General features: G+C 36.2%; 1 protein-coding gene across 1 annotated transcript in view; it reads right to left on the bottom strand.

Moving 5' to 3' along the window:
• Positions 1 to 13,116, bottom strand: part of ACAP2 (ArfGAP with coiled-coil, ankyrin repeat and PH domains 2) — a 141,436-nt gene that overhangs the window by 32,782 nt on the left and 95,538 nt on the right. Inside the window, exons 10-12 of the mRNA XM_075556235.1 lie at positions 10,517 to 10,629; positions 1,939 to 1,990; positions 632 to 732 (exon numbers count right to left, since the gene is read on the bottom strand). Coding sequence (XP_075412350.1) covers positions 632 to 732; positions 1,939 to 1,990; positions 10,517 to 10,629 — 266 coding nt within the window. The remainder of the gene's footprint in view (positions 1 to 631; positions 733 to 1,938; positions 1,991 to 10,516; positions 10,630 to 13,116) is intronic.

Raw genomic sequence — 13,116 nt, forward strand, 5'->3', positions numbered from 1 at the left:
ATGTTGACTTGGAGTTCATTCCACCAGGTCAGACTGTCCATCAAGCTTCCTATTTAGAGGGTCTGAAAAAACTGCCCAACAGTGTGTGACAAAGAAGGCCTGATTTGTGGCAGACAAGGGACTGCTTTGCCACGACAGTGCACCTGCTCACACAGCCATCTCAGTGTGCCAGTTTCTGGCAAAAGGCAGCCTGCCTCTCTTGCCCCACGCGCCTTACACACCTGGCCTCACACCGTGAGACTTCTTTTTGTTTCTGAGAACGAAGAGGGACATGAAAGGACGATTTGATGACGCAGAAGAGGTTAAAAAAATGAGGGAGGAGCTGTCATCTGTGTTTGAAAACTCTTTCCAAGAATGGAATCTCAGATTTGACAAATGTATTAAGTGTAATGGAGAATATTTTGAAGGTGATATGGTTGGTTTGTTAAAAAAAAAACCAAAACTAAAATCCATAGCTTTGGGGGGAAATAATTCCATTTGGGGGGGACACCCCTCATACTTAACTAAACATTAATCTTCTTTAGCAGAGATAACCATATGTCAAAGACATAACTATCTCTACTCTGCAAAGTTCTTCAGAACAATCTACGGAAACATCACCGCAGCGCTCAGCTTCTTCAGAACCACTCACTTTGTTGGGGACACCACCTCAAAGCAAAATCTTCGCTCTATGTCTTCACAGTGTTTCACCGTACACAGCCTAAGATCTTCAACTACCACAGTGGGGTTATCCTACAGTCGGGAGACAAAGTTTCCATATTGACCAACTTGGGTTTTAAACAGTGTAATCTAAACCAGCTGTCATCAGTCGAACCTGACTCATAATCCAAACAAAACAAAAATACCTCAAACACGCTGCTACTGAGTCATTTCTGACTCACAGTGACCCTAGAGGACAGGGTAGAAACTGCCCCCCCCCCCCCCGGGGTTTTAAGACTTTGGATCTTTTTGTTTCCAAGGACTTTAAATCTTTATAAGAAGTGACAACCTGTACGAGAGCTTTAAGTTCTTAAAACCCCACTTTACAAAGGGTTTGTATGGCAGTGAGAGCCCCAACTCCCTTGGTGATCATAACCAAGGACGGACATAATCTTGCCCTCTGGCAAGAGTACACTAGAAAATAGATTGCCTCCCCATCTCTCCAGCCAGCCCAGGCAGTCTCTCTCAGGGTGTGTCCTTGATGGAGGTCACTGCTCTGAGGAGAGTACAGGGTGTCACACAGTCATGAATTATGCCCTATCTGTTGCGCCCTGTCTAAGTAGGTGAGAAGGCCCCGACCACCCTTGGAAGCCCTTCTATCTAAAGTAATCTATGTGTTCCAAAATGTGCATGAATTGTTGAATGTAAAACTGATGATCTGTTCTGTAAACCTCTACCCAATTCACAATAAAAGAACTGTAAAAAAGATACTGATAATGAAAAGCAGTAACCATTAAACACATTTTAAAAATAAAGTTTATTCCTGTCACAAAGCTAGACAATGAAGAGAAAGATGCAACAATTCTAAGATGCAGTAAACTCCATTCAAAGCTAGAAATTTTGAATTCAAAATCACTCTGCTTGTAAGAATCAAATATTGATCTTTCCCATTCTGTTGCTATATGCCTTTGAGTGAGTGACCCTAAACGACAAGTATTTCTTGGATTGTAATCTTTATGGAAGCCGACCATCAGACGTTTGCCTTTCCCACAGAGTCCCTGCTGCGTTTGAACCCTTGACCTTTGGCTAGCACTTAACCACCACGGCACCAGGTGCCTTACTTTTTACTGCAGAGTGCACTTATACTTAGCCTAATGAGCAACACCTTTGCCTTAGAAGGCAAACGATTACAGAAATGAACTTTAGTGAAACTAGAGCTTTCACTGTTGAGTCAGAACTGAATCAAGAGCACAACAAAAACAACAGGGTTTTCACTTACTTATCTAACAAAACACCTACCTTAAACTTTTTCTGGTAAACCAATTGATTGTTCTGTATTGAAAACCAGCGTCTAAAAAGATATCAAACCAAAGAAGTCTTCATAAATATGTTAATTTAAAATATGTTAATTTGATGCAGAAATGAAATATTTGGGAACTCAGTTTATGGTTAATAGTATTTTTGACAAGTGTGTTGTTTTGCTTTATATAAATTGATGCCAATATAAGATGTCCAGTGAAAAGAAAGAGCAAGCACTATAAAGTAGATTAGGGAGATAATTTGCTATAATTTGATTTGTTTTATGGCATAGATTTAAACCCTGAACAAAAGCTATTATCCTTTAAGCTTCCACAAAATAGTAACTGATTTAAGGCAAAACTCTATACCCTTTTGAGGTTCCACAAATATATAATCATCTTTCCCCCGAAATAATTGCTTTTATTTTAAAGGAGAAATCAATTCATATCATGAATAGAAATATCCATTTTATGCGGCAAAACATGAACTAAGTGGTGTGTTATTTTCAACCTTTCTCCAGATAATTCACATGTACTTATTTCTTAAGCAACAAAGGAAGCTAATCACTTAAGAACAGAAAGCAAAGAGGAGATAATCACCAATTAACTTGGCCTTACTTTCACATAAAATACTTTACACAACAGAATAATCATAACTATCAACTACAATTGATTCACCCAACTATTTATATAGTTTCTGTATATTACTGTAAATTATTTAGGCAAGAAATTCATTTGCAATCTTCTTTAGAAGAAAATGCTAAGCCATGAAGGGTATATTTGCTAATTCTAATTTGTTAAAAACAAACAAAACAAAACAAAAAGCCAAAAGAAACCTAAAGACTTACTCCCACCAAAGTTTAAATCAGCAGCCAAAAGCCATTCATAAAAGCAAAAATTCCCATCAAGCATGAAAGGTAAAATAATAACTGGGTCATTATTTTAAAATTAGTTTCATGTAAGATGATTTCTATTGTAAAAATTAGTTATTAATCTATTAGCGGATAAGAGATTCTACCTTTTCATTGATACTAATACAAAGCACTAGAAATGTATATTTAGAATCGTAGAGAACTTCTATTTTAAAAATTAAGTTAATTTCCCAAAGCTGAGAAAATAACCAGGAGGCGCTTTTGAAATTTCAAATCATGTTGGGTTTTGTTGTCCCTTAAAAATGTATTACCTTTACCATTAAAATAATGATTTATTAGACAAGCACCTGGACAAAGCCGGCGGACTGCCTCGAGATGCAAGTCATCAAAAGGCAAGCTAGAAAAGGAAGAACTTCTGGGTGGGTTTGCTTTGGGGCACAGAGTTGGTTAGAAATGTTAAAGGAAATACCTATCAACAAACAAAATGGTGCAGCCCTGGCCACATGGGATGACATGCAATGGAAAAAAATCTCTGATAATGATCTGTTTTTTATTCGACAATCGTTTGAGCTAGGGTGAACTATATTAATAAAAACTCTTGTTTTTCATCATGCTATATAATTTGGTGAAAATTTCGAATCACTGAAATTGCACAATGGAAAAACAGCTATGTAATAATACAGACTTTTCATGCTTCTGAGGAATTTCTTTTGAACTGCTGCATTTTAGAATAGTATCTTCTAAGAGAAAAGAAAACACTAGACAGGACTCTGTTCTTGGTCGACTTCACAGATCAGCGGTAGTTCTGAAGCACAGTTCTCCTGTCGTCTATCTGCTTCTGCTTCGGTACACTTAGGAAGGACACGTCATCTCCAACATAAAACCATCTTAATTTGAAAACACCTCCAATGTGAAAAAAAAAGCCAAATAATGGTTCCTGGGTAGAAAAAATTTTGAAGCACTATGATCTGTATGTCCTTTGACACTATCTCCCCTCCACTGCCATTAAAAAACTCGAGAAACAAAAACCTTGAGAGGGCCAACTGCATTCATATAACCTTGACTGGGATTTTACTTGGGGAAGTAAGTACTGTGGAAGACAGTGAGAGGCACTAACAGTTTCAACAACAAAAAAATTTAACGTATAAATAGTTCATGGTTTATTGAAAAAGAGACAAAATACCAAAAGCTTTTAGCACTCAGTACTTGGAATGTAAAGGTACCAGGAAAGCAATGAGGAGACAAGCTCTGGAAAGCACCAGGAGGACAACCAGAATATGTCCTATGAGACACAGTATCCAAGAGTGACCCAAAGCCAATACAAGAGTATTCTCAAAAGAACATGAGAAGTTCTTCATAGCTACCTTAAATTGAAATGACTTTATAAAGAGTTATTAAGGCTAAAATTGGGTAATCTTTTTACAAAAAATATTGATTTTTATAAGCCAATGAGAGCTTCTAGATGACAAAATGTGGGCGGAAGAAACAAGGTTTTTGTTTGGTTTTGTTTTGAATTATCCTTTCTACCCTGTTTGGTCAGTAGTCCCAAAACTGCAGTTCAGACAAAGAACTGAGGCATACATCAAAATTCTAGGTCTGTACAAGGTTTACCATTGATACTAGTGAGAGTGCTGGCCATGTTTACAGCAGTGCTACACAGATTAACAACAAAATTAGGAGCTTAAAAGCATATGTTTCTTTATAGCAATTCAGTTTTTCATGGGGGAAAAAAGTAAAACTGAAAACAAAGTAAGTCGAGGAACTGACATTTCAACATAATTGTTTTTATTCTCAATGATAATAGCTGTTGTTTTGAAACTGACTGAGGTAGCAATTGTACAATACTGCTTGATGCGATTGAACTGTGGAAATGATATGATAACTGTACTAACTCCAAATAAAATGGTTTTGGGGAAAAATAGTAAATTCACTTATTTAATTTTAGCAAGTCTCAGTTTATTACAATTTCCTTTAAACTGTATATAAAGTTATTCATATTACTCAGGAGCTTCAAAACATTCGTGGGAAAACTCCATTATGTTTAATTCCATTTTCCCCAGATTTTTTGAAGCCCCTTCTGTATATCTTCTTGGAGTAATTCAAAACATAGGATTTTTATTAGATTTGAAACAAAGTGAGGAAGAGAGGCAGTAAAAAGGTGTGATGTCATTACCAATTAAAAACCTAAAGAGACTTTATATCCATTGCAAGTAATCCAACTGAAATGCAGATTAATGATGAGCTGTCTCGTGCCAAAGAGAAAACTGGAGTGAGGAGTAGGAGGAGAGGGGAGGAAGCCATTTGGTACCTGATATGATCGGGCTTTTTCCTGTCATGTGAAAAAATGGGGTAGGATTAAAACATAAAGGAAAGATGGTAAAAGAAAGAAAACGCAAATGTGCAAAGTAAGCAAAAACTAAAGCAGGAACTAAAAGAACAAGCTTAAGCTCATAACCTAACATTCAAATTCACCTTTTGAATTATATTTATCTATTATCCATAGATGCATTTAAACAATCAGTTTCAACTTAAGAATCTGAAACACTAATTTTCAAAATAAGTATTTCACAAATATTCTTCAAGAACGATGTCACAGAACATTACATAGGACTTAGCACACTTGAGCATACCTCCACTATGAGTTTTTGCCTCTATACTCATTGCTGTAAAATACAGCAATATATATAAATAAGCTGCTCCTAAAAAGTTAAGGGAAATAATTGCTATAGGTACATCTGTATAAAACTGAGGCAAATAACAACATTACATAAGGAAAATGAGGCTCTGAAGAATTTTTAAAATTATAAAATAATATTGGCCAAGTAAATCTATTATTCCACCTGTTTTCAACAAATGATACCTGGAAAACTCTAAGCTCAAAAGTAACTTTGGTTTATTTGCAATCTCTATATATGCTTATTTTAAAATGAAAACCAAATAAAGAATCAAATATGTACATCCAAATAGGCAGCATATACAACTACCTTGTTTTAAAAATCACTTGATGTATTTTCTATTTTTAAGCAACATTTTCTCATTCAGCAACGACTGAGTGACTATTCACTCAGCTTCTTTCCTAGTTTGCCAGCTTATTATCAAACATATATGGCTACTTATTTTTCCTAACTTTTTCATATTCTCTAAAACTAGAATGAAATGCAAAGAGAGGTACAGGTTCTAGTTAGTATTCCATCCAGAACGACTTGAGCCTAAAGAGAAGCTGCCACACCAAAACGATGACCTCACAAGGAAAGGTTATTTTGAAAGACCTCACATGTCGACAGAAAATGTTCATCATGCATATATAAAATCAAAGAGGCGCCACAGAAACCAGAAACCAAAAAGGTGAGAACTCAAGGGCACACACAAGAGAAGATATTCCACACTCCTTATGAAATCCTGATCACGTCACATAAAGTATGAGATTCCATTATGTTTCACTTTACAGAAAGATACTTTCAAAATATCATTTATGATGCATGAGGGGTGGTCAGGTTTTTTTAATATTTCTGGAAATTCCTAGTCACGTTCCCATTTCTCTCAGGAAGGGGATTTTTGGAAAGTTTACGTTGAAACTATATGGCATAATACCACAAAGCTCTGGCTAACAGCACCCCCCCAGTATCTAGAATAAGAACATGCTACTTAAAATGCATCCACAGACACTCTAAAAGTAGAATAAATAAACAAAACAAGGACTGGATAGAAAAACCTCTAAGTTTGAGAGGCAGGACTCCTGAATTTCAAAAGTTAAGACACAAATACACCATCTTACGCTCAAAGGCCAGTTGAATACACTACATCAAATTAGATAGAAAACTAATTAGAGTAATAAGTTAGCCTCAAAATTCATCAATGAGAAAAGAGAAATTACTTACAAGTATTTCCTGAAATTTAAGATTTTTATGAGCTTCGTATAAGAAATTTAGATACATTGTACATTTTACAAATGCAAAGCAGTAGGTAAATTCTAATAACAATCATTTTCCTTTTCCCTGTTATAGATCCTTAAAAAAACAGTTGCCATAAAGTAGAATCCAATTCAGAGTAACCACCTAGTTCCTATACTAATACCTAGAAAATGTTAAAATTTATACTGTAAAATTTTGAATCTTGTTTTTTGAAGAAATAGTTTCATGAAATGTTTATATGCTATGACTTTTACAAGCTTAGCTTTCCACTAGTTGTTTTAAGCAACATGGTTTTTAAAGGTATATGAAAATAAAAGCTTTCTCAATAATTTTAAAGTTAATTTGTATACTATTTTTATCAAAATACAAATTATTTGTAATAGCAAGTTTTAAAACATCAAAAGGATATTTGAGAAAGAGCTGGGAGTTTCAGATTTTGTGCCCCAATGCTGTCACAAACCACCTGTGACCCTGAATGAACAATGTACTCTTTTTACACCTCTACTGCTTTACAGAAAATCAAAGTGCTGAGCTAGAATGGTATCAAGGTTCTTATTTTAATAATGTACATTTCTCATCAATAACTTCCACCCACCACATATAAATAGCGTCACCTTTCCAACGAAGCTTCAGTCTCGTGCCCTTTTTACTCTGCAAGTATAACATGTCTACACATTGAGAACTTGTTTCTCCTTACTTGTTTTCCATTTTAATATCTATTCCAATAAACGACAAAACTAGACATGTGTCAAATCAGATTTAATAATTTTCCTCTAAAGTTTCTCACTGGAGTTGTCCATAGAAGTGCATTTCATTTCTTCTGCATGTAATGGTGATAGTTTCTATGGATTTACTGTATTTCACTATATTAAACAGTAAATCAATTGGTTTGAAATCTCTAAGTTAAAATTCACTTCTAATATGTCAAATGGTGGGTAATCTTTATGTATGATAAGGAATCATCAACTGTACTTTTTCAATCACACTTTTTCCACTACGGCTAGAGAAATTTTCCAGTAAAGGCCATTAAGATTATTGTCTAGTGACTGGATCAGCCAGATCATATTAGATCTTCCTAGTAGACATGTGTTATTTTTAGAAGCTCTACAAAACTCAAGAGCTTACTAGAAAATAGAATAATTATTCTTTTCAGTTTATATTTAATCTAATGAAAATTACTTTCACATATAACCTCAGCAATACCAAATGCTAGGATAAGCCCATGAAATGTTTTTTATCACCAAAAAAAAACTATTTCAATAAAGCCTGAGCATTTCTACTAAAATTAACAAGAATGTACAATAAATTAAACTTATAACCAAAAGAATTCCATTTATTTTGCTAATGTCCATTTTTTAAAAAACAAAACATTCTCTATCACTTTGTTAACTCATACTCTGCTTGAATAATAAATGAAATCTAAACAGTCTAATATAGATCAAAGCAGGTAATTAGAACTCAAATAATGCACACCACTAGTACAATTATTATGATCCCTGTTTTTGAAGAGGGTATCCCTGAATAAGGAGAAATCAGTGATATTCGAGAAGATGATCCTGAGCTAATCAAATCTTCTTTATGATGCCTTAAGGTCTGAAATTACCTAATTTTCTATATAATATGCAGGAAAGTAGATCATTAAAAACACATATTCACTTAGTAAACACTTATTAGCTCTATATGTTTTGCAAAAATCATATTAGTCAAAAGAATTCAAAGTTTGGGGGGGCTAGCAAGCTAAGAATAAATATGAACCTAGCAGCTATCTACTTCACACACTGAAAATTTTCCACTTTCCTAACACCCCAAACAGGTGTCCTCAAACTGTGGCCTGCCGAGGACATGTATCCGGCTGCTAAGTGTTTTTGCCCCATTGTTTTTTAACTTCAAAATAAGGTAAGTGCAGTGTGCGTAGGAATTTGCTCATAGTTTGGTTTTAAACTATAGTTCGGCCCTCCAACGGGTCTGAGGGACAGAGAACTGGCCCCATTTAAAAAGTTTGAGGACCCCTGCCCTAAACATTGCAATGTTGAAAATATCACCTAGCTTAAAGATTCATACACCAAGTAAAAGAATACAGAAATATCAGAGAGCAAAGGAACAGAAGATTCAATCCAGGATAGATGAACCCCTCAGGACCAGTGGTGAGAGTGGCGATACTGGGAGGGTGGAGGGGAGGTGGGGTAGAAAGGGAGAACTGATTACAAGGATCTACATATAATCCCCTCCCTGGGGGTCGGACAACAGAAAAGTGGGTGAAGGGAGACGTCGGGCAGTGTAAGAGACGACAAAGTAATAATCTATAAATGATCAAGGGCTCATAAGGAAGGGATGGTGAGGAGGGAAGGGAAAAACGAGGAGCTGATACCAACGGCTTAAAAAGAAAGCAAATGTTTTGAGAATGATGATGGCAACAAATGTACTTGACACAATGGATGGATGTATGGATTGTGATTAAGAGTTGCACGAGCCCCCAATAAAATGATTTTTTTTTAAAGAAAGAGAAGCTCACTTGTCCCATTTATCCTTAGAATACATAATTTATAATTAAATGTGTTTCATAACAAATAGGGGAGATAGGTCACATAAACTTAGTGATCTCATCATATATGTGGGGACTCCACAAGGTTAATAAAAAATGGAATTAAAACATAAAGAAATTTTTTCATGAGCTTTTGAAGCCCTGGTTTCCTCATTGAAATCTTACTCAGATTTCAGAATGTAGAATTGGTGTTGGCTTCTTTCTCCTTCTTTGAGGGAGTCTCTTGCCTTGGCAGCCCTGGGTTCATAAAAGTTTCATTGACAGGCTGGTGTGCTTCTTCCATGTGGGCTTCTTTGCTTCCAAGCTAGATGGCCGCTTGTTTACCTTCAAGCCTTTAAGACCCCAAATGCTTTATCTTTTGATAATCGGGCACCATCAGCTTTCTTCACCACATTTGCTTATGCACCCATTTGTCTTCAGTGATTGTATTGGGGGGCGGAGGGATGAGCACATGGTGTCAAAGGGATGAGGTATCAGGCATCAAAGAACAGAAAGTCATATCATTGTGAATCAGGGGAGTGCGGAGTGGGGACCCAAAGCCCATGTGTACGCAAATGTACATCCCCTTACAGAAGGGTCGCAGGGAGGTGACAAGCTAGTCTGTGTAGAAATGATGAAACATACAACTTTCCTCTAGTTCCTAAATACTTCCCCACCACCACCATTATCATGATCCCAATTCTACCTTACAAATCTGGCTAGACCAGAGGATGTACACTGGTACAGACGGGAACTGGAAACACAGGCAATCAAGGACGGATGATCTCTTCAGGACCAATGGTCAGAGTGGCGATCCCGGGAGGGTGGAGAGAAGGTGAGGTAGAGAGGGGGAACTGATTAAAGGGATCTACATATAACCTCCTCCCTGTGGGACGGACAACAGAAAAGTGTGTGAAGGGAGACATCGGACAGTGTAAGACATGACAAAATAATAATTTATAAATTATCAAGGGTTCATGAGGGAGTAGGGAGAGGGGAAGGAGAGGGGAAAATGAGGAGCTGATGCCAGGGGCTTACGTGGAGAGCAAATATTTTGAGAGTGATGAGGGTAACACACTTCATACAAATGTGCTTTATACAATTGATGTGTGTATGGATTGTGATGAGAGTTGTAGAGCCCCCAACGTGATTTTTTTTAAAAAGCACTATTGACAGATAACTTAGACAATGATGAAGGAAAGAGGTGGCAAGTCACAAGCAAAGTCAGAAACTGATCACATAGAAGGACCAAGACCAGTAAATGAAATCTTTTACCTGTTCCACGTTTTGAAGGCATTGCTGGCTCGTTTGAATAGATATCCTTCCATAACAATGCCATTCGCAGCATCTACATTATATTCTAGCTTAGAATCATCACTGGAGAAATCCTAGAGAAAAGAACACATAGAAACAGTCATATGATTTGACCAAGTTCCCTCGCCAACAAATCCATTCTAGGGAAACAGCTCAAACAGAAGAAAAACTTTGCACTGATATGGATTATGACATTATTCCTAAGAGAAAGATAGAAAATGTTCGATAGTAGAAAAACTCAGCATGTTATGGTTATTTGAATTCAATGACATGCTATTACACAATTAGCATGACAGAGTAAAAAAATAAAAGATTACATCGAATACACTATAAAGGAGAAAAAATATAAACGCTGATTAAAACTTACAAATGGTTCCTAGAGGGCAGGATGGGGGAGAGAGGGGATAAAAGGGAGCTGATATCAAAGAGTTCAACAAGAAAGAAAATCTTTTGAAAATGATGGTGGCAGCAATTGTACAATTAAGCTTGAGCTAACTGAATTACGGATTGTTATATCTGTAAGAGTTCCCGATAAAATGATTTTTTAAAAACTTACAAAGAAATATGTAAACAAACAAACCAAAGGAACTAAATATTAGAAAGCATTTTATGTTTGTAACTGTCTTCATTTAAGGTGATGTGCATCAACTGTTGCAGTGAAAGAGCATTAAAAAGAAACGAACAGTGGCCACTGAGTCAGCTTCTACTGTGTGTCAGAATAAGAACTGTGCTCCACAGGGTCCGCACTGGCTGCATTTTGAAAGTGGATTGACCTTTTTTATGGCAATCACACACATTCACCATTTGCCTTACCCATGGGCTCCCAACATTGCACATATGCAATCGAGTCAATGCTGACTCATAGGCATCCTACAGGACAGAGTAGAATGAGCCCCATAGATTTCCAGCACTATAAATCATTACCAAAGTAGACTGCCATGTCTTTCTCCAAAGTAGTGGCTGGTGGGTTTTAACCAACGATCTTTTGGGTTCGCGACTGAGTGCTTAATCACTGCACCACCAAAGTCCCTTCAAAGAAGGATGCACTATAGATAAATATTTGGGATCATTCAAATATTTTATAAATACTTTACTACTATTTATGTATACTTTACCATCATTTTCTCATTTAGTTATCATAATAATTTTTAATCTAAGAGGACAAATAACTACAAAGTGCATGAATAAATGCATGCGTGCGCATACACCATGCCCACCCCACCCCACCTCACACCACCCCCATGGGTTTCCAAAACTGTCTTTCTCCTGCAGAGGTGCTGGTGGTTTCAAACTAGTGACCAAGCAGATCTCAGTCCAATGTATAACCACTACACTACCAGAGTTCCTTAACAAGATTACTGGTTATAAAACCATTACAGACTGAAGCGAGCTCAGGGAGGACAGAAACCTCCCATGGAGCAGAGGGCAAAAGTTCACTTGATCTTGATTTTCAGTATGAATACAGATCATGAAAGCAGGGCCTCACAAAAAGAAAGAAAAAAATTATAGAAATATCAATGTTATTTTAAAAGAGCAAACATTAGGAAATTAAATTTTTGCAGATAGCATTTTACAAGGATCCAGAAATAATCCAACAAGATATATGCAAGAAAAGTAAAAATTAAAATGTAAATAAATGGAGAAATATATCAAGCTCATGAATTAAAAGACATCATAAAATAATTATGCCCATTCTCTACAAAATTGATTCATAAATCCAATGCAGCTATAGTCAAGATCCCAAATCTTCTGATTTTGTAGAACCCGAAAAACTGCTCCAAGACGTACATAGAAATGAAAGGCACAAATATTGAGCAAATGACTTTTGAGGAGGAAAGGCTTTATTTTATCATACAGCAAGATTTACTGTAAATCTATAATAATTAAGACCAAATAGTCCTGGCACAACTGGACAAAAAAAATTGATGGAACAGAATAAAACATGTGAAATACTCTTCATGTGTATGGAACTGTGAAGTGTAACAGAGGTGACACTACAAATATGTGGAAAAACTTGGTTCTCAGTCTGACAGGAAATAAAGAAATTGGAGCTGTAGTCACACCCTAAACAAAAACCCAATGGAAGATAGATCTAAGAATAAAATGCAAAAGTATAAACACAGAAGAAAATACAAGAGCTATCTTTATCAACTTAAGACTTGAAAGGATTTCTTAAAGTAGACACAAGAAGTACCAAAAACAGTGTCAATATGCAAATTTCCTATTACTAAAAAAAAATGTTTGATAACGGGGTGGGGCATGGAACATCACAGAATGAGAAAAGACATTTACAATAGATATATCCCCAAAAGGATATGCCTGCAGAATATATGAAGAATTGATTAGGTAACCTAACCCAAAAATGGATGAAAGACTAACGGACATTTCACAGAGACTCTCCAAATGACTAAGATACATCGGTGATGCTTGAGCTTAAAGGCGAAAGAAGTATAGATTATAATCACAATGATATTATCAATACACATCCTACCATACTGGCAAAAATTTTAAACTCTCGCAATGCAATGGATGAGGTGGAAAGGAACAATGAGAACTCTCTC

Source organism: Tenrec ecaudatus, chromosome 8, assembly GCF_050624435.1.
Source record: "Tenrec ecaudatus isolate mTenEca1 chromosome 8, mTenEca1.hap1, whole genome shotgun sequence".
NCBI classification, from domain to species: domain Eukaryota; kingdom Metazoa; phylum Chordata; class Mammalia; order Afrosoricida; family Tenrecidae; genus Tenrec; species Tenrec ecaudatus.